The 21,228-nt window shown below is 41.2% G+C and overlaps 1 protein-coding gene across 1 annotated transcript in view; it reads right to left on the bottom strand.

The window, feature by feature from the left end:
• Positions 1-21,228, bottom strand: part of NECAB1 (N-terminal EF-hand calcium binding protein 1) — a 342,508-nt gene that overhangs the window by 86,157 nt on the left and 235,123 nt on the right. Inside the window, exon 6 of the mRNA XM_069731596.1 lies at positions 15,105-15,241. Within this exon, the coding sequence (XP_069587697.1) occupies positions 15,105-15,241 (137 nt within the window). The remainder of the gene's footprint in view (positions 1-15,104; positions 15,242-21,228) is intronic.

Raw genomic sequence — 21,228 nt, 5'->3', positions numbered from 1 at the left:
ATGGGGCCATAACGAACTGTATGGAGCATTATATGTGGCACATTGTTATATGCAGCATCTTATGGGGCCATAAAGAAATGCATGGAGCATTATATGGGGCACATTGTTATATGGAGCATCTTATGGGCCCTTAATGAACTGTAGGGAGCATTATATGGGGCACATTGTTATATGGAGCATCTTATGGGGCCATAATGAACTGTATGGAGCATTACATGTGGCACATTTTTATATGGAGCATCTTATGGGGCAATAATCAATATTTGTGCAGCATTATATGGAGCATATTTTAATATGGAGCATCTTATGGGGCCCATCATAAATTTTATGGAGCATTATATGGGGCATATTTTGTATGGAGCATCTTATGGGGCCCATCATGAACTGTATGGAGCATTATATGGGGCTCCTGATTCAATATGGATATTCAAAAACACTTAACCTACTGATGTCTCAATTAATTTTGCTTTTACTGGTATCTATTGTTATTTTTGACATTTTCCGGTAGCTGCTGCATTTTCCACCCTAGGCTTATACTCGAGTCATTAAGTTTTCCCAGTTTTTTGTTGCAAAATTATGGGTCTCGGCTTATACTCGGATCGGCTTATACGCGAGTATATACGGTATATAAATGTTAGAAAAGTGCGTAGGAGAGTATTTTTTCCAAAACGGTTTAACATGTAAAGGGTTCCAGCTCACATCAGTTAGTACTAGGGATGAGCGGACTGGTGGAAGTTTGGGCTCATCGGGTTCGATCGAACTTTAGTGCAAAGTTCGGTACCTGTACCAGAATTGTACCCGAACTTGAACCCTAACTCCACAGAAATCAATGGGGACCCGAACTTTGGAGCTGGAATCTCTTTTTCCTTCCCGAACTGTACAACATACTTCCAGGAGAAGTCCGTGTTCGGAATTCAGCACTGGACACTAGCTACGAACTCCAAACTTTACAGTTCGGGTTCGCTCATCTCTAGCTAGTAGGTGTCAGATTGTCAGCGTCCAGTCTCTGGAACCCTATTACATCCCCAGTGACGATGGTGTAATTTGAAGCATCTGGCCTCAATGCAAAATCTCCAACATGACTCCCAACTATCACAGGTCTTGAATCGTAATAGCCTTTTAATATGGAGCAAAGCCAACTTTTTGTATTGCCGACTTAGGCTCTAAACAACGTATGACAAAACTTGTGTCCTCACGAATAACAATTTACAAAAAAACCCTGTTTGGGAGAGAAGAACAGACAAATCGCGGCGCCCTAAGTGCGTAAACACAATATTATAGTCTTTAAAGGGTGCACAATTTTATGCACTCACCTGATAAAAGACTAAAATGGCTTTAGATCGTGTATCCTCCAAATTCCCTCTGAGATACTTTTCAATATACAGGGCTTGCAGCTTGCCTCGGGTGGATCCAAGTGAGAGAGCCAGAGTAAGGCTCACACAGGATGAGTAGTTCAAGAAAAGCACATCCAGCCCATGAATGGCAGCGCTTCCCAGGACTCACATTCAAAGATGATATTTCATATTTTTTTATTTCATAACTTAAAATAGAAGAGATACAACGCGTTTCGGATACAGTATATATCCTTCTTCAGGTATCATAAAAACACAGTACAAATCCTACTAGTATAAAATTCAATTACACTTATATATAGTATCACACCTTTTATCCCAGTCTCAGAAACTTGATTTGGGGTGTGGACCAAGTTCAGGAAAACACCCACTGATTGATACAGCCTTGTTAACATTGATGCAAGGAAGAGAGAAAAAAAAAATAAAAAAATAAAAAAATATGTATCAAAGGGAAAAAAAAAAAAAAAACACAAGAAGAAGGAAAAAAAAAAAAATCACAAGAAAAAAAAAACACAAGAAAAAAAAAAAAAAAAAAAAAAATCCTTTAAACTCTCTCTATGATATCATTCAATCCATTTGGAAATAATGTTCCCAAACGATATATCCAAAACGTTTCTTTCCTGTTTAAAAGAGCATTCCTGTTTGCAACTCCAGAGGGTATCTGCTCCACTGGAGTTACTTTTATGTTAAAAATTTTATTATGTTTAAGTAGTAGATGCCTTGAGAGACTATGTTTTAAAAAGCCATTTTTTGCTCTATTTCTGTGGCCATTAATGCGGGACCGCAGTGTCTGTACAGTTCGTCCCACATACTGCAAGCCACAACTGCATGTGATGACATATACAACATGATCACTACTACAGGTGAGTCTTTGTGAGATTTCAAAGACATCACCAGTATTATTGCATTTAATAGTTTTAGCCCCATGATCTAGGATCCCACAGGTGCAACATTTTTTGGAGTTACATTTAAAAACTCCGGTGCCTTGAAGAACTCCACATAAAGTTTGATCCTTATTTTTATAAATGTTTTTTCTTTTTGGATCCAACTGTTTTTTTAATTTACTGGGGGCCACCAAATTTTTCAAAGTTTTCCCCCTTCTATATGTAATCCCTGGTTTATCAGGGAGATGTTTTCCCAAGACAGGGTCACGCTTCAAGATGTACCAATATTTAGAAAGCATAGTTCTTATGATTTTATTGCCCCTATTGAATGTTGTCACAAAATTCAATTTCCAGCGATCATCACTTTTTTCCTTACCAGTAGTCAAAGTGTCCCCCTTCCTGGTTTTTCCTTTTAAACATTCTTCCTGTGTTTTTATTTTGTTGTCCCTATATGCACCATTTATCAAATTTTTCGGGTATCTTTTTTCTTTAAATTTTCTTTTTAGAATTTTAGACTGAGCTACATAATCAGATTCTCTCGTACAATTCTTTCTGATGCGATAAAATTGGCTGTGGGGTATATTAACCTTCCACTTCTTGTAATGTGCACTATTGAAATCTAAAAAGCCATTTGAATCCACTTTTTTGAAGTGGGATTTCGTGATGATTTTTTTACCACTATGGCTGATCTCTAAATCAAGAAATACCATTTTTTCTTTATTAATTTGTGATGTAAAGGTAATCCCCCAGGTGTTATTATTGAGCTCCTTTATGAATTGTGCCGCTTCCTCCTCTGTCCCCTTCCATATGATAATCAGATCATCTATGAAGCGCTTATAAAGCCTTATTTTGTCATAGAAAACAGGCTTAGAAAGTGACGATGAGGACTCGAATCGCCCCATGAATAAGTTTGCGAAACTTGGCGCGACCCGAGTCCCCATCGCGGTGCCGAGCAACTGTAAGTACAGTACGCCTTCAAAAATGAACACATTGTGTTCAAGAATGAATTTCAGACCCTTTAACAGAAAATCTCTTTGTTCGGGGAGCATCTCTGTCTTTGCTAAATAAAAACCCACTGCATTTACCCCCATTTCGTGATCTATGTTGGAATATAATGAATTAACATCCAATGAGATAAAGGAATAATTATCTTCCCATTCAATATCCCTCAGCTCCTCGATTAATTGTGTGGAATCTCTCAAATATGAAGGAAGAGACTTTACTAGATCTTGTAGAAACAGGTCAATATAATGAGAAAGATGACAAGTTAAAGACCCTATTCCTGATATAATTGGTCTACCAGGTGGTTTTTCACAGTTCTTATGCACTTTTGGTAGATGATAAAATAACGCCATGGTTGGCGCAGGATTTGATAAAAACCTTTTTTCTGTTTTATTGAGAATGTTCCTCTCATAGGCTTCCTTAATCATATGGTGATAGTCCCGAACAAAGGATTGTGTAGGATCTTCTTTTAGAATTTTGTAATATCTCATATCAGACAATATGTTCAAAGCTTCCTCAATATAGTCAGATCTGTTTTGCACAACTACTCCCCCTCCTTTATCAGCTTGCCTTATTACTATATCTGTATTTTGTCTCAAATCCTCCAATGCCATTTTCTCTCTTTTAGAGATATTGTTCTCCTTTTTTATCTTGTTTTTTCCAGTTCCATGCTTTTGGATTTTATGTTTATTATTATTATTTTCCCATTTCCTAAATTCTTCAGATACTAATGAAAAAAAGGTATCTATATTTGGTCCTCGGTGTTGATGAGGATTAAATAGAGATTTTGGGTGTACCTCCTTATGGATATATTCCCTTTCTTTGTTTGTCTCTATTGGGATCAGTATTTTTGGGGGATCCAAAATTTCTGCCCTGCTCAAGATATGAATGCATTCGATCTTTTTCTCGATTTAAATGCATACACTCGTAAACTCACTCTTAAAAGGCATTTCTTGTTGAACGAAAAAAATGGGGACATTGGGGATCCCCCAAAAATACTGATCCCAATAGAGACAAACAAAGAAAGGGAATATATCCATAAGGAGGTACACCCAAAATCTCTATTTAATCCTCATCAACACCGAGGACCAAATATAGATACCTTTTTTTCATTAGTATCTGAAGAATTTAGGAAATGGGAAAATAATAATAATAAACATAAAATCCAAAAGCATGGAACTGGAAAAAACAAGATAAAAAAGGAGAACAATATCTCTAAAAGAGAGAAAATGGCATTGGAGGATTTGAGACAAAATACAGATATAGTAATAAGGCAAGCTGATAAAGGAGGGGGAGTAGTTGTGCAAAACAGATCTGACTATATTGAGGAAGCTTTGAACATATTGTCTGATATGAGATATTACAAAATTCTAAAAGAAGATCCTACACAATCCTTTGTTCGGGACTATCACCATATGATTAAGGAAGCCTATGAGAGGAACATTCTCAATAAAACAGAAAAAAGGTTTTTATCAAATCCTGCGCCAACCATGGCGTTATTTTATCATCTACCAAAAGTGCATAAGAACTGTGAAAAACCACCTGGTAGACCAATTATATCAGGAATAGGGTCTTTAACTTGTCATCTTTCTCATTATATTGACCTGTTTCTACAAGATCTAGTAAAGTCTCTTCCTTCATATTTGAGAGATTCCACACAATTAATCGAGGAGCTGAGGGATATTGAATGGGAAGATAATTATTCCTTTATCTCATTGGATGTTAATTCATTATATTCCAACATAGATCACGAAATGGGGGTAAATGCAGTGGGTTTTTATTTAGCAAAGACAGAGATGCTCCCCGAACAAAGAGATTTTCTGTTAAAGGGTCTGAAATTCATTCTTGAACACAATGTGTTCATTTTTGAAGGCGTACTGTACTTACAGTTGCTCGGCACCGCGATGGGGACTCGGGTCGCGCCAAGTTTCGCAAACTTATTCATGGGGCGATTCGAGTCCTCATCGTCACTTTCTAAGCCTGTTTTCTATGACAAAATAAGGCTTTATAAGCGCTTCATAGATGATCTGATTATCATATGGAAGGGGACAGAGGAGGAAGCGGCACAATTCATAAAGGAGCTCAATAATAACACCTGGGGGATTACCTTTACATCACAAATTAATAAAGAAAAAATGGTATTTCTTGATTTAGAGATCAGCCATAGTGGTAAAAAAATCATCACGAAATCCCACTTCAAAAAAGTGGATTCAAATGGCTTTTTAGATTTCAATAGTGCACATTACAAGAAGTGGAAGGTTAATATACCCCACAGCCAATTTTATCGCATCAGAAAGAATTGTACGAGAGAATCTGATTATGTAGCTCAGTCTAAAATTCTAAAAAGAAAATTTAAAGAAAAAAGATACCCGAAAAATTTGATAAATGGTGCATATAGGGACAACAAAATAAAAACACAGGAAGAATGTTTAAAAGGAAAAACCAGGAAGGGGGACACTTTGACTACTGGTAAGGAAAAAAGTGATGATCGCTGGAAATTGAATTTTGTGACAACATTCAATAGGGGCAATAAAATCATAAGAACTATGCTTTCTAAATATTGGTACATCTTGAAGCGTGACCCTGTCTTGGGAAAACATCTCCCTGATAAACCAGGGATTACATATAGAAGGGGGAAAACTTTGAAAAATTTGGTGGCCCCCAGTAAATTAAAAAAACAGTTGGATCCAAAAAGAAAAAACATTTATAAAAATAAGGATCAAACTTTATGTGGAGTTCTTCAAGGCACCGGAGTTTTTAAATGTAACTCCAAAAAATGTTGCACCTGTGGGATCCTAGATCATGGGGCTAAAACTATTAAATGCAATAATACTGGTGATGTCTTTGAAATCTCACAAAGACTCACCTGTAGTAGTGATCATGTTGTATATGTCATCACATGCAGTTGTGGTTTGCAGTATGTGGGACGAACTGTACAGACACTGCGGTCCCGCATTAATGGCCACAGAAATAGAGCAAAAAATGGCTTTTTAAAACATAGTCTCTCAAGGCATCTACTACTTAAACATAATAAAATTTTTAACATAAAAGTAACTCCAGTGGAGCAGATACCCTCTGGAGTTGCAAACAGGAATGCTCTTTTAAACAGGAAAGAAACGTTTTGGATATATCGTTTGGGAACATTATTTCCAAATGGATTGAATGATATCATAGAGAGAGTTTAAAGGATTTTTTTTTTTTATTTTTTTTTTTCTTGTGTTTTTTTTTTCTTGTGATTTTTTTTTTCCTTCTTCTTGTGTTTTTTTTTTTTTTTTTTTTTTTTTTCCCTTTGATACATATTTTTTTATTTTTTTTTATTTTTTTTTTCTCTCTTCCTTGCATCAATGTTAACAAGGCTGTATCAATCAGTGGGTGTTTTCCTGAACTTGGTCCACACCCCAAATCAAGTTTCTGAGACTGGGATAAAAGGTGTGATACTATATATAAGTGTAATTGAATTTTATACTAGTAGGATTTGTACTGTGTTTTTATGATACCTGAAGAAGGATATATACTGTATCCGAAACGCGTTGTATCTCTTCTATTTTAAGTTATGAAATAAAAAAATATGAAATATCATCTTTGAATGTGAGTCCTGGGAAGCGCTGCCATTCATGGGCTGGATGTGCTTTTCTTGAACGAATAACAATTTGTTAGACGTGATGGCATGGGCCAAGAACATTCCTGCCTGGACTATCTAGAAAAATCAGAAAAATCCTCACAGGTTTTGCCCACACTTGTTTGTCTTTGTCTGCACTCAATTAGAGATGGCGAATCATAGTAATGTGATATGCCATCAGTGAGCTGTAACACATAGCCAACCTGCTGCAATGGCTAGGCTCAGAGGTAGCTCCTGGGTGTTTAACTAGTAAGATTCCATGGCCTTAAGTGACATATAAATAAAGTGACATATAAGTTAAGTGACATATAAGGAATTAGAAATGCGAAACGCGTTAGAGAGTAAAACCACAGGCATTTCACTATATCCTGGACTCTCTGGGTATTTCTTATTTCATACCGACCAGCTGCACAGCACACCCGCACCTCCTACAATTGATATAAAAAGTTTGACAGTGAGCTTCTGTAAGCTCAATGACCGCCCGTGATACAGTCACAGGGTGGCGATGTGTCACCAAGAGTTGAATAATACTAACAAGCAGGTAAAAACATGCATTATGTGATTATAAAATGTAATGTTTCCTCTTTTAGGTCTATATAAATATTATAAAATAAATGGTTTCAAAATATTTAAAAAAATATAGGTAGAGAAATATTGCATTTTTTTACAATGAAAAATAGTTTATTATGAACAAAAACCAAGCAAACTGGAAAAACTGTACAAAATGGTTATGGAAGTATGTATGGGCAGGGCTGCCACTAGGAATTTTGGGGCCCCATACTGGCAAAATTTTCAGGGGGCCCCTTGAGACTCCGCTTAGTCTCCACCTCAGCTCCGCCTCCACCCCTCGAACTGTCCACAGTCCCACCACTCTCTTGAAAAAACTCCACTTCTCACCAATCACACATTAACAGGTCTCATCACCAGATCACATACATAGCCAGCAGCTTTTGTTTTGGCCAAAAGATTTTTTAATCTGCCACCACGACAAGATAGACTCTTTTGGCCGGGCCCTACTCTACTGTAACTTATTAAACATTTGCTAAAATATCCAATACATTTTGGTATATTTTAATTTATTATTCATTTTTTAAAATGACCAATAATATCACATACAAGGGACAAATACCACTGCACCATGTCCAGATCACTTATTACCACCACATGGTGACCAACAATACCACATACAACCAACAAATACTACCACACCATGGCCGGATGACATATTACCCCCACAAAGTGATAGTGGTCGAGTTCCTGCCTCTGCACAGGGGGAATCTCGAGCCATCTCCGCTGCGGTCTCCCATTCTTCTCCTGCCGCAGTGGAGCCTGCTCAGCGGAGGTGTCGGTCCCAGCGTCATGCTCAGTCTGACACTGTGCGAAGGCTTGTGGCCAGTACTGGTCAGCAGCGAGCAGATGTCTTTGGGACTAAGTCCTACTTTTCCCCTTCTGAGCATGCCCAGGGTAAGATCTCTCATTGGAGATCAAGGGTCACATGCTTAGGTACTGCAGCAAATCCTATTGGTCCTCTAGGAAGGCCCTGAAGGTGTTCAACGTCTGTGGCAGTCTCTCATTGGTCCTTCTAGGAAGGTCATGTACTTGCTGCAGCTATAAGAGGTGCGCATGACCGCACGGCCATGCACTAGTGTCAATTTATGTACGAGCTCAGCGCCAGTGTGGTCATGTTTGTGTGTGTATTCAGGGACCCGGCTGAAATAAGTGTTATGGACCTGGTGGTTAGGAGCACCCGGAAAGACCTGATGGTTAAACTCACAGGACAAGCTCTGGGAAGTGGGAACTCTGCTGACCGCAATCCCTAATCCTATCACACACACTAGAAATAGCCGTGGAGCGTACCTAACAGGCCTAGACGCCTCGGCACAGCCTAAGGGCTAGCTACCCCTAGAGATAGAAAGTAAAGCCTACCTTGCCTCAGAGAAATTCCCCAAAGGAAAAGGCAGCCCCCCACAAATATTGACTGTGAGATAAGATGAAAGTCACAAACACAGGAATGAAAAAGGATACAGCAAAGGGAGGCCAGACTACCTAAACAGACAGAGGATAGAAAAGGTAACTTTGCGGTCAGCACAAAAAACTACAAAAGACCACGCAGAGTGTGCAAAAAGACCCCCGCACCGACTCACGGTGCGGAGGTGCCCCTCTGCCTCCCAGAGCTTCCAGCTAGCCAGACAGAATCATATTAGTAAGCTGGACAAGAAAACAAGAACAACAAAATAAACCAGCAGGGACTTAGCTTCTGCTGGAGTAGACAGGTCACCAGAAAGATCCAAGAGCGAACTGAACCAGTACTGGAACATTGACAGGTGGCATGGAGTAACGATCTGGGTGGAGTTAAATAGAGCAGCCAGCCTAAGAATTAACCAGGTCACCTGTGGAAGGAACCTCAGAACCAGCAGCTCCACTCACAGCCACCAGAGGGAGTCCATGGACAGAACTCGCCGAAGTACCATTCATGACCACAGGAGGGAGTTCCAAAACAGAATTCACAACAGTACCCCCCCTTGAGGAGGGGTCACCGAACCCTCACCAAAAGGATCTAGCCACCAAATCTCTGGTACCAAAGATCCCGGGATGACCAGCTAACACCGAACAATGAATCTCAGAGATAACTCTACTAGTCCATCTATCAGGGACAAACAGCTTCTCCGCTGGACAACGGTCAGGTCTATCAGCCTGAAACTTCTGCAGCACCCGCCGCAAATCAGGGGAGATGGCAGACAAAATTACCCCCTCCTTGAAAATACCATCCGGCTCAGGAACATCCGGAGAGTCAGGCACAAAACTCCTTGAAAGGGCATCAGCCTTCACATTCTTAGAGCCCGGAAGGTAAGAAACCAAAAAATCGAAACGGGAGAAAAACAGCGACCATCGAGCCTGTCTAGGATTCAACTGCTTGGCAGACTCGAGATAAGTCAAATTCTTGTGATCCGTCAAGACCACCACGCGATGCTTGGCTCCTTCAAGCCAATGTCGCCACTCCTCGAATGCCCACTTCATAGCCAACAACTCTCGGTTGCCAACATCATAATTACGCTCGGCAGGCGAAAACTTTCTAGAAAAGAAAGCACATGGTTTCATCACCGAGCCATCAGAACTTCTCTGAGACAAAACAGCCCCTGCTCCAATCTCAGAAGCGTCAACCTCGACCTGAAACGGGAGCAAAACATCTGACTGGCACAGCACAGGGGCAGAAGAAAAATGACGCTTCAATTCCTGAAAAGCCTCAACAGCCGCAGAAGACCAATTGACCACATCAGCACCTTTCTTGGTCAAATCAGTCAACGATTTAACAACACTAGAAAAATTAGCGATGAAGCGACGGTAAAAATTAGCAAAACCCAGGAACTTCTGCAGACTCTTCACAGATGTAGGCTGAGTCCAATCATAAATGGCCTGAACTTTAACAGGGTCCATCTCGATAGTAGAAGGGGAAAAAATAAAGCCCAAAAATGAAACCTTCTGAACTCCAAAGAGACATTTAGACCCCTTCACAAACAAGGAATTAGCACGAAGGACCTGGAACACCATTCTGACCTGCTTCACATGAGACTCCCAATCATCCGAAAAGACCAAAATATCATCCAAATATACAATCATGAATCTATCCAGATACTCTCGGAAGATGTCATGCATAAAGGACTGAAACACAGATGGAGCATTAGAAAGCCCGAATGGCAACACCAGGTACTCAAAATGGCCCTCGGGCGTATTAAATGCTGTTTTCCATTCATCGCCCCGTTTAATACGCACAAGATTATACGCCCCTCGAAGATCTATCTTGGTGAACCAACTAGCCCCCTTAATCCGAGCAAACAAATCAGACAGTAGCGGCAAAGGGTACTGAAATTTGACCGTGATCTTATTAAGAAGGCGGTAATCAATACAAGGTCTCAAAGAACCATCCTTCTTGGCCGCAAAAAAGAAGCCTGCTCCCAACGGTGACGACGACGGGCGAATATGCCCTTTCTCCAAGGACTCCTTTATATAACTCCGCATAGCGGCGTGTTCTGGCACAGATAAATTGAACAGTCGGCCCTTAGGAAACTTACCACCAGGAATCAAATCAAAGGCACAATCACAATCCCTATGAGGAGGTAGGGCACCGGACTTGGGCTCATCAAATACATCCCGGTAATCCAACAAAAACTCAGGAACTTCTGAAGGAGTGGAAGACGAAATTGACAGCAATGGAACATCACCATGTACCCCTTGACAACCCCAGCTGGACACAGACATAGATTTCCAATCCAATACTGGATTATGGACCTGTAGCCATGGCAACCCCAAAACGACCACATCATGCAGATTATGTAACACCAAAAAGCGAATATCCTCCTGATGTGCAGGAGCCATGCACATGGTCAATTGAGTCCAGTACTGAGGCTTATTCTTGGCCAAAGGCGTAGCATCAATTCCTCTCAATGGAATAGGACACTGCAAGGGCTCCAAGAAAAAACCACAGCACCTGGCAAACTCCAAGTCCATCAAATTCAGGGCAGCGCCTGAATCCACAAACGCCATAACAGAATAGGACGACAAAGAGCAAATCAGAGTAATGGACAAAAGAAATTTAGGCTGTACCGTACCAATGGTGGCGGACCTAGCGAACCGCTTAGTGCGATTAGGACAATCAGAGATAGCATGAGTGGAGTCACCACAGTAAAAACACAGCCCATTCTGACGTCTGTGTTCTTGCCGTTCAGCTCTGGTCAAAGTCCTATCACACTGCATAGGCTCAGACCTATGCTCAGAGAATACCGCCAAATGGTGCACAGCTTTGCGCTCACGCAAGCGCCGATCGATCTGAATGGCCAAGGACATAGACTCATTCAGACCAGCAGGCGTGGGAAATCCCACCATAGCATCCTTAAGGGCTTCAGAAAGACCTTTTCTGAAAATTGCCACCAGGGCACACTCATTCCACTGAGTAAGCACAGACCACTTTCTAAACTTCTGACAATATACCTCCGCTTCATCCTGACCCCGACACAAAGCCAGCAAGATTTTCTCTGCCTGATCCACTGAATTTGGTTCATCATAAAGCAATCCAAGCGCCAGAAAAAACGCATCTACATCACGCAATGCAAGATCTCCTGGCGCAAGGGAAAATGCCCAGTCTTGAGGATCACCACGTAACAAAGAAATAATGATTTTTACTTGTTGAACTGAGTCACCAGAGGAGCGGGGTTTCAAAGCAAGAAACAATTTACAATTATTTTTGAAATTCAGAAACTTAGATCTATCCCCAGAAAACAAATCAGGAATTGGAATTCTAGGCTCTAGCATTAGATTCTGAACTACAAAATCTTGAATGCTTTGTACCCTTGTAGTGAGATGATCCACACAAGAGGACAGACCTTGAATGTCCATATCTACACCTGTGTCCTGAACCACCCAGAGGTAAAGGGGAAAAGAAAGACAAAACACACTGCAGAGAAAAAAAAATGGTCTCAGAACTTCTCTTATCCCTCTATTGAGATGCATTAACACTTTGGGCCACCTGTACTGTTATGGACCTGGTGGTTAGGAGCACCCGGAAAGACCTGATGGTTAAACTCACAGGACAAGCTCTGGGAAGTGGTAACTCTGCTGACCGCAATCCCTAATCCTATCACACACACTAGAAATAGCCGTGGAGCGTACCTAACAGGCCTAGACGCCTCGGCACAGCCTAAGGGCTAGCTACCCCTAGAGATAGAAAGTAAAGCCTACCTTGCCTCAGAGAAATTCCCCAAAGGAAAAGGCAGCCCCCCACAAATATTGACTGTGAGATAAGATGAAAGTTACAAACACAGGAATGAAAGAGGTTTCAGCAAAGGGAGGCCAGACTACCTAAACAGACAGAGGATAGAAAAGGTAACTTTGCGGTCAGCACAAAAAACTACAAAAGACCATGCAGAGTGTGCAAAAAGACCCCCGCACTGACTCACGGTGCGGAGGTGCCCCTCTGCCTCCCAGAGCTTCCAGCTAGCCAGACAGAATCATATTAGTAAGCTGGACAAGAAAACAAGAACAACAAAATAAACCAGCAGGGACTTAGCTTCTGCTGGAGTAGACAGGTCACCAGAAAGATCCAAGAGCGAACTGAACCAGTACTGGAACATTGACAGGTGGCATGGAGTAACGATCTGGGTGGAGTTAAATAGAGCAGCCAGCCTAAGAATTAACCAGGTCACCTGTGGAAGGAACCTCAGAACCAGCAGCTCCACTCACAGCCACCAGAGGGAGTCCATGGACAGAACTCGCCGAAGTACCATTCATGACCACAGGAGGGAGTTCCAAAACAGAATTCACAACAAATAAGCCCCTAGAATGCTGGCACCTCCGGCGAGGAGTTTGGTGTGTATGTATTCAGGGACCTGGCTGAAATAAGCCCCTAGAATGCTGGCACCTCCGGCTAGGAGTTTCATGTTTGTATTTGATTGCATGACCACCATCTGCTCTACTAAGTAGCTGTGTTCCTCTGTGAGCCAAACAGGGCACAGCGTTATCCTTGCTAACAGACTCTGTGAAGTAACAGAGTCTGTTTATACTACTAGATAGTACCGCCATATTTAGCTGCAGGTGCTTTCCTGCACGGTGGATCCCGGGTTGCGAACGCACCAACATCTCCTAATAAATATATATATTTGGTGCGTTCCTCCAACCCTAACACAAAGTGACCAAATAATAGCTACTACTACAATACTGATCATGAATAAAAAAACATAATACTAATATCACCATAAGTGCCATTATACACAGAAGATATGTACTTCGTATGCAGTTTTGTGTCCAGGTAATACAGTTATCACCGGTGACATTATACACAGGAGCTCTATATATATTGTACAGGTTATACCGTGATCAAATAACAAAAGACTGACCGTCACTTCCAAACATAAATAGGTCTGAAAAGGTGCTTACCTAGAGTCACTAACTCATGTACATTCAAACAAAAAGCAGTACACTGTAATGCTAAAACATGAAATATGAAAATGAATTGCATAACTACACTAGAAATATGAAAAATTGAGAATGCTTAGTGCATAAATTGGGCAATTCATGTGTACCCGGCAGCCACGATAAGGTGATTCTCGTTGCCAGGACCTAATGCCAATCCTCTCTTAGACTAAAGTCAAAATTTCTATAAATGTGGATGGGAAAAAGCAGAATAAAAGAATCAAAAGTCATGTGTATAACAAAATGGTATTAATAAAACTGTTGATCACCTCCTCCCCCCAAAAAAATAAATAAAAACATTTCCGTCAATGAAAAGCATAAAATAAACATGATTCTTTCAATGTAAAGAGAATATGGTGATTTTATTGTGTAAAGGTAGTAAAACTTAAAATCTGCAGTATTACCAGGGTTATAATGCACACAGAATGCTGTAAAGACAAAATCCAAATCAGAAATGACAGAGTAACTGGGTTTTTTCATCCAAAAAAAATACAATAACTGATATACAGTCCAAAATGTTGACATTAAAAAATCTGTGTCCTCCAAAAAAAAAAGCCCACATACAGCTATTAAACAAGCCCACATACATCTATGGTAATGGAAAAGTTAAATTCTGATTTTGGAATGTGGTGACACAAAATCTAATTTTAAAGGGACACTGTCACCTGAATTTGGAGGGAACAATCTTCAGCCATATGGGCGGGGTTTTCAGGTGTTTGATTCACCCTTTCCTTACCCGCTGGCTGCATGCTGGCTGCAATATTGGATTGAAGTTCATTCTCTGTCCTCTGTAGTACATGCCTGCACAAGGCAATTTTGCCTTGTGCAGGCGTGTACTATGGAGGACAGAGAATAAACTTCAATCCAATATTGCAGCCAGCATGCAGCCAGCGGGTAAGGAAAGGGTGAATCAAACACCCAAAAACCCCACCCATATGGCTGAAGATTGTTACCTCCAAATTCAGGTGACAGTGTCCCTTTAAGAAATGTGCAAATGGTTAAAAAAAACTTTAAAAATATTACTGTAAATAAATTGACCTGCAGAAAAAATAACATTTTATTTGCTTGGCATGGTAAAAAGTTTACAAACAAAACGGTTGAATTGTAAGCTTTTTTGTACCACTCACTGCTCTAAAAAACAAACCAAAACAATTGATTGTTATACAATACATGTATCCCAAAATGCTTTTAAAAAGTTTTACTCTTCCTGTAAGAAAGAAGAAGCTATCATGGGGCTATTTCGACAGCAAAATAAAAAAAAGTGACGTGCCTACACAATCCTACCTTTCCTGGCGGGTCTGCTCCTCTGTTGTCTCCATGGCACATTCTAATGAGTTCTGTAGAGATTGCAGCTGGTTGAGTGTTTCTTTCAACAAAAAACGTGTCACAAACTGTTCCAGTTTTGAGGCATTTTGATATTGCTGAAACAAAGCAGAAACTCACATGAGAGACATGAGACATGAATTATTTTATATCATTCCAAAATGCAATTAAATGCTGAACCCTCAGAGCCGCTCTTTCCATTGCACCAAGAGCTGTCTGATGACTCATGCAGAGCGCTAAGGAAGAGAATTCGGAAGGAATTAACAAGACTGAAGCTGTAACTAATAGTGACGAGCGAGAATACTCGTTGCTCGGGTATACCCGAGCATGTTCGGGTGGTCTCCGAGTATTTTGTAGTGCTCGGAGATTTAGTTTTTGTGCACGCAGCTGCATGATTTACAGCTGCTAGCCAGCTTGAGTACATGTGGGGGTTGCCTGGTTGCTAGGGAATCCCCACATATATTCAAGCTGTCTAGCAGCCGCAAATCATGCAGCTACATCAATAAAAACTAAATCTCCGAGCCCTCACAACTACTTGGAGACCACCTGAGCATGCTTGTGCAAACCCGAGCAACGAGTACACTCGCTCATCACTACTAACTAGTGATGAGCGAATCTACTCATTACTCGAGATTTCCCGAGCACGCTTGGGTGTCCTCCGGCTATTTGTAAGTGCTCGGAGATTTAGTTTTCATTGCCGCAGCTGAATGATTTACAGCTGCTAGCCAGCTTGAGTACATGTGGGGGTTGCCTGGTTGCTAGGGAATCCCCACATATATTCAAGCTGTGTAGCAGCCACAAATCATGCAGCTACGTCAACAAAAACTAAATCTCCGAGCACTCACAACTACTTGGAGACCACCGGAGCAACGAGTATACTCGCTCATCACTAGTAACTAACAATTGTCTGAGGAGAGATACATCTTTCTGTAACTCTTTCCAAATATCAAAGCTGAACGTTAAAGAAAGACTACAGGTAAAAAAAAACGTGTTGGAACTTCAGTGCTGAAACAGGTTCTTCCCTACTTTAAAACTTTTTTTTCGATGCACCTAGGGTGGGGAATTAAGAAAAAAACCTTGCACCCACCTTTTCATCTAACGGACCGGTCCTTCTCCAGCACTGGCTACTGTGTTCCCCGATGGTCTCGACAATGGGTGTGCGCTAGCCATGTGCCATCATTGAGTGACGGACCCTGAGACGCGGGCTGCAGCATTTCTGGGTCCGTCACCGCTAGCGCAGATAGAGCTAGCAGATGCGCTATCTGCGCTAGCGTGCTGCAAAACCAGCACTTGCGTTAACAGCAGCCCGTTAACGTATGTGTTGAACGGGCTGCTGTTAACGCAATGTGAACCCGGCGCCTTACAGAGACGTGTTTTGGGATGTTTGTCCCTCAACAGTGCGAAGTAGGAGAACTGGCTTGGCTAGGTGAGAGGACTCTGTATCTGAGCAATTGTATCTGATTTTGTAAGAACTGCTCAGTCCGCAAAAATAAACGAACAAGTGAGCAGCCCTGCAGACTATAATAGGAGCGAGATCTATCTATGAAAAGCAAAAATAGAACTTATGCACAAAAAACTTAATGAGGCCTTATACTGCTGTGGGCATTCTCATCCTGTGCTGTTGTTGTTTTTGGGAAATATCCTTCCAAGAAAAATAAGGGGAAAAAGGGGGAGAGGAAGACAACCAGCAATGCTATCGGTGTGAAATAGATTCGGTAATGATGAAAGGGGTTTAGTTAAAAACTTTTCGCCTTACGAGGATCTGCAACGATAGAAACCTTAAAGCGTATGGAAATATTCTCAATGCATGCAGCCTGTCTAGCAGGATTCTGATTGTCTTCTAAATTAGATCCCATATGTTAGCAAGCTCAAAGGTTTGGATTGGTCTGGTACTCCACAATGGATGTTACATATAAAAGACCACTGTTTGTTCATGAAAGAGTTTTTATTGGAACACACACATACAGCATAGACATACTGGTCTTCTATTGTCCTTCTATTCTTTCAACCATGATGTCCTTCTCCAGTGATTGCTCTCTTCATATGATGTGTCTACAGTAGGCAAGTTGTAGCTTGGTGATCCTTGCTTCGAGCGACATGTTGGCTTGATTTGTTCCAAAATTGATTTGTTTGTTCTCCTTGCCATCCATGGTGTTGATAGCATTCTTCTCCAGCACATTTCAAAGACATTTATTCTTCTTCTGTCTTGTTCCTTTATTGTCCAGGTTTCGTATCCGAGTGTTACCACAGAAAAGACCAGACTATGTACAAGCCGGGTCTTTGTTTCCTGTGAAACATACTGTAGATCATACTTGTATGGACCCAACTGTATACTTTACAGTATATACAGTACAGACCAAAAGTTTGGGCACACCTTTTCCAGTTACACATAAACAATGTTTTGCCATGTTAGAAGCAGTATTACTGACATAATCAAGAGAATGCTAAGAGTGTGCAAGCAGTCATCAAAGCAAAAGGTGGGTACTTTGAAGAACCTAGAATGTAAGACATTTTTTCAGTTGTTTCACACTTTTTTGTTAAGTATATAATTCCCCATGTGTTAATTCATAGTTTTGATGCCTTCAGTGTGAATGCTTCTAACATGGCAAAACCTTGTTTACGTGTAACTGGAGGTATCTGATATGTGAGAAACGGCATGTTAGTCCTTCAGGGAACAAATAGTTTATTCTCTTTAAATAAAGCAGACAGATCTGTACAATAACCAGTGCTTATTGAGGTGACACAATGCTCCTGACCGTCTCCAACCTGTCCTCCAGTATATCCATTTATTGCACTTCAGGCGAAATTACCATCACTTGCTATTTCTTAACACGAACAAGTCATGTGTTTGCCATCTCGTGTACTGGGAAAACAACAAGTAATTTAATATGTCAACTCATCTGTGAATCAGATTTAATTGTGTAAAGCAAAAATTAAACCTTTAGGCCGGCGTCACACACAGCGTAAAACAATACGGTCCGTATATTACGGCCGTAATACGCTGAAAAGTCCCGAAAAAAGTGGTCCGTAGCTCCTCCGTAGGCAGGGTGTGTCAGCGTTTTTTGCGCATGGCATCCTCCGTATGTAATCCGTATGGCATCCGTACTGCGTGGTTTTCTCGCAGGCTAGCAAAACCAACATACCGCTATAGAAGTGATCCATGTGTCCCAAAAAGAAAAGAAAATATATATATACTGTCTATATATATATATACATATATATATATATATATATGTGTCAGTAGACACATATATTAGAGAGAAAAGCCGGTAATTCAGAGCGGTGTACAGTAAAATCACACTGACAGCTTACTGCGCAAGAAATACGCCAATGAAACTCTATGGAAGCGTGAAAAATACGGATTACACACGGACAAGCAGTGTGACTTGCGAGAAATACGCAGCGCTGTTAGAGAGAAAAGCCGGTAATTCAGTGCGGTGTACAGTAAAATCACACTGACAGCTTACAGTAGAATAGGTAGAAAGCTCCCTGGCTTTCTAGGTAATTTCCCACGATCTATGAACAGCCAGCAGAGGGCGCCTCACCGCAAATGATGCTAAATATAGATCATTGATCTATTTTTAGCCTCATTCCCTGGGGTTTTGCAGCGAGGAGCAGCCTGTATTAGCACAGCTCCTTGCTGCAAAATGTTTTAACCCCTTCAGAAGGATTTACATCGTTGGACGTTACAGATCTGCGGAGGGTAAGTATATTGTTGGTTTATTATGTTTTTTTACTCACAGAACGAGGGTCTTCAGTGACTGGATTGGGCGTTGAATAAAATACTGCAACACCCATTGTTTTTATTTCATTAAAATAATTTTAAATAATGTGTTTGTGTATTATTTAACCCTTCACTACAATTGGATTAATAATGGATAGGTGTCATAATTGACGCCTCTCCATTATTAATTAGGCTTAATGTCCCCTTACAATAGCAAGGTGGCATTAACCCTTCATTACCCCATATCCCACCGCTACACGGGAATGGGAAGAGAGTGGCCAAGTGCCAGAATAGGCGCTTCTTCCAGATGTGCCTTTTCTGGGGTGGCTGGGGGCAGATATTTTTAGCCAGGGGGGGGCAATAACCATGGACCCTCTCCAGGCTATTAATATCTGCCCTCAGTCACTGGCTTTACTACTCTGGTGGAGAAAATTGCGCGGGAGCCCACGCCAATTTTTTCCGCCATTTAACCCTTTATTTTAAGAGCTAGAACGGCCAAATTTTGCAGATACACACTACTGACATTAGTAGTGTGGAATCTGCAAAAAAAATGGAGAGAAGACATGGTTTACTGTATGTAAACCATGTCTCAAATCATGTCGGGTTTTAGGAAGGAGAAGGAAAAAGCCGGTAATTGAATTACCGGCTTTCAAGCTGTCTAGCGCTGGAATAAATATTAATATATATACATATATGTGTCTCACTGACATATATATATATATATACCTATTCTATGTGTACACATTAATTCTACCTATTCTACTGTAAGCTGTCAGTGTGATTTTACTGTACACCGCACTGAATTACCGGCTTTTCTCTCTAACAGCGCTGCGTATTTCTCGCAAGTCACACTGCTTGTCCGTGTGTAATCCGTATTTTTCACGCTTCCATAGAGTTTCATTGGCGTATTTCTTGCGCAGTACGGTGACAAACGCAGCATGCTGCGATTTTGTACGGCCGTAGAAAGCCGTATAATACTGATCAGTAAAATACGGCAAATAGGAGCAGGGGCATAGAGAATAATTGTGCCGTATTTTTTGTGAGTTTTACGGACGTAGATTCTGCGCTCTTACGTCCGTAAAACTCGCATGTGTGACGCCGGCCTTATAGGAATTACGCTGGTAATGAATCGTCACATTAACTTTCATGGGGAGTAACAAAGAGAATTGTTGTGATAAAACATATACTGTAATTCCATGTTATACACAATGCATAATAACAGAGAGGACCGTGTCATCGAGGAGTAAGAGCTGATGCCATTATATGCCCCCATTTCTAACAGCTGGACAGACTGGCACCTCGATGCACTCGCTGTACAAGTGTCAGAACCGATCTTGTATTTGCTTAGCACATTACATGTTCTGCTCACTGCAGCCAGTAGAAATCTGTCATATACTTGTCTGCCTGAATTCATTTACAGACTGGCTGATACATTGTGGCACAGTAGAGCCCTATGATAAAAGGTTTCAGCAGAGAAAAGTGAAGAATACCTGCAGTGCATGTAAAAAGTCTGATGTATTTTGTTTCAAAATGAACAAGTGTGCCCAAAAGAAACTATAAGTAATTGTTGTTTTTTAATCTTTGGTATCTGGGTCGGGTGCATACATAGTGAGGGTTTCGTCTGCACTCATCAGCCTGATCAAGGGCCCACTGACCCAAACTACCAGACTAATATATGTCTATGTTATTTGTGAGGCAGTGACTGGTGTTACAGGTAGGGGTCGCTGTATGTCCCCCGCAGGATGCGCATGGAGGCGTACTGAGGCCATGAGAGTGCATTGCAGTCACAGGCATAGCTGTGATTGCAATACAAAATAAAAAGTGATAGGATAGTCCTGGACAAGCTATTTGTCCAGGGCAGATTTAAGAAAACTTGCTGGGCTTTTGTGTTTTGAAACAAACTACGGGATGGTAGTGGGGCAGTCCGTTTCATTCTTGGCCAGGTTTTCCATGTGGATGAAGGCCATAGATTACGGTTAAAAACCCTGCAGTATAGGGTTGGGTGTGTCAGGGCCAGAGTCAGTTTGGTGTTTGCTAGAGTGCAGAGCAGTCGGCCCTGCAGGGCTCCACCTGCGTGAGGCAACACAGGCAAGCAGAGCCAAGCAGCCAAGAGAGCTGAGAGGTCTGGCACCCACAACATACACAGCGGTGCAGTCGCCCATGGCAACTGGTCTTGGAGGTGAAGTGGTGTGTTTATCGGCTGCAATCCAGAGGATATGGTTCCTGGCTGCGATCCGGAGGATATCGTGTGCTGTGGGTTTTTTTTGTGTGAGTTGGACATTAATGCTGTGAAGTAAATGTATTAAAGTGACTTTTGTTTTGAACTTTGCCAGGTCACTGCCTCATCACTGCCTAAGTGTG

This window comes from Ranitomeya imitator, chromosome 6, assembly GCF_032444005.1.
Source record: "Ranitomeya imitator isolate aRanImi1 chromosome 6, aRanImi1.pri, whole genome shotgun sequence".
NCBI classification, from domain to species: Eukaryota; Metazoa; Chordata; class Amphibia; order Anura; family Dendrobatidae; genus Ranitomeya; species Ranitomeya imitator.
Note: the sequence above shows the minus strand (reverse complement) of the source record. Positions and strands in the feature narration are given on the sequence as shown.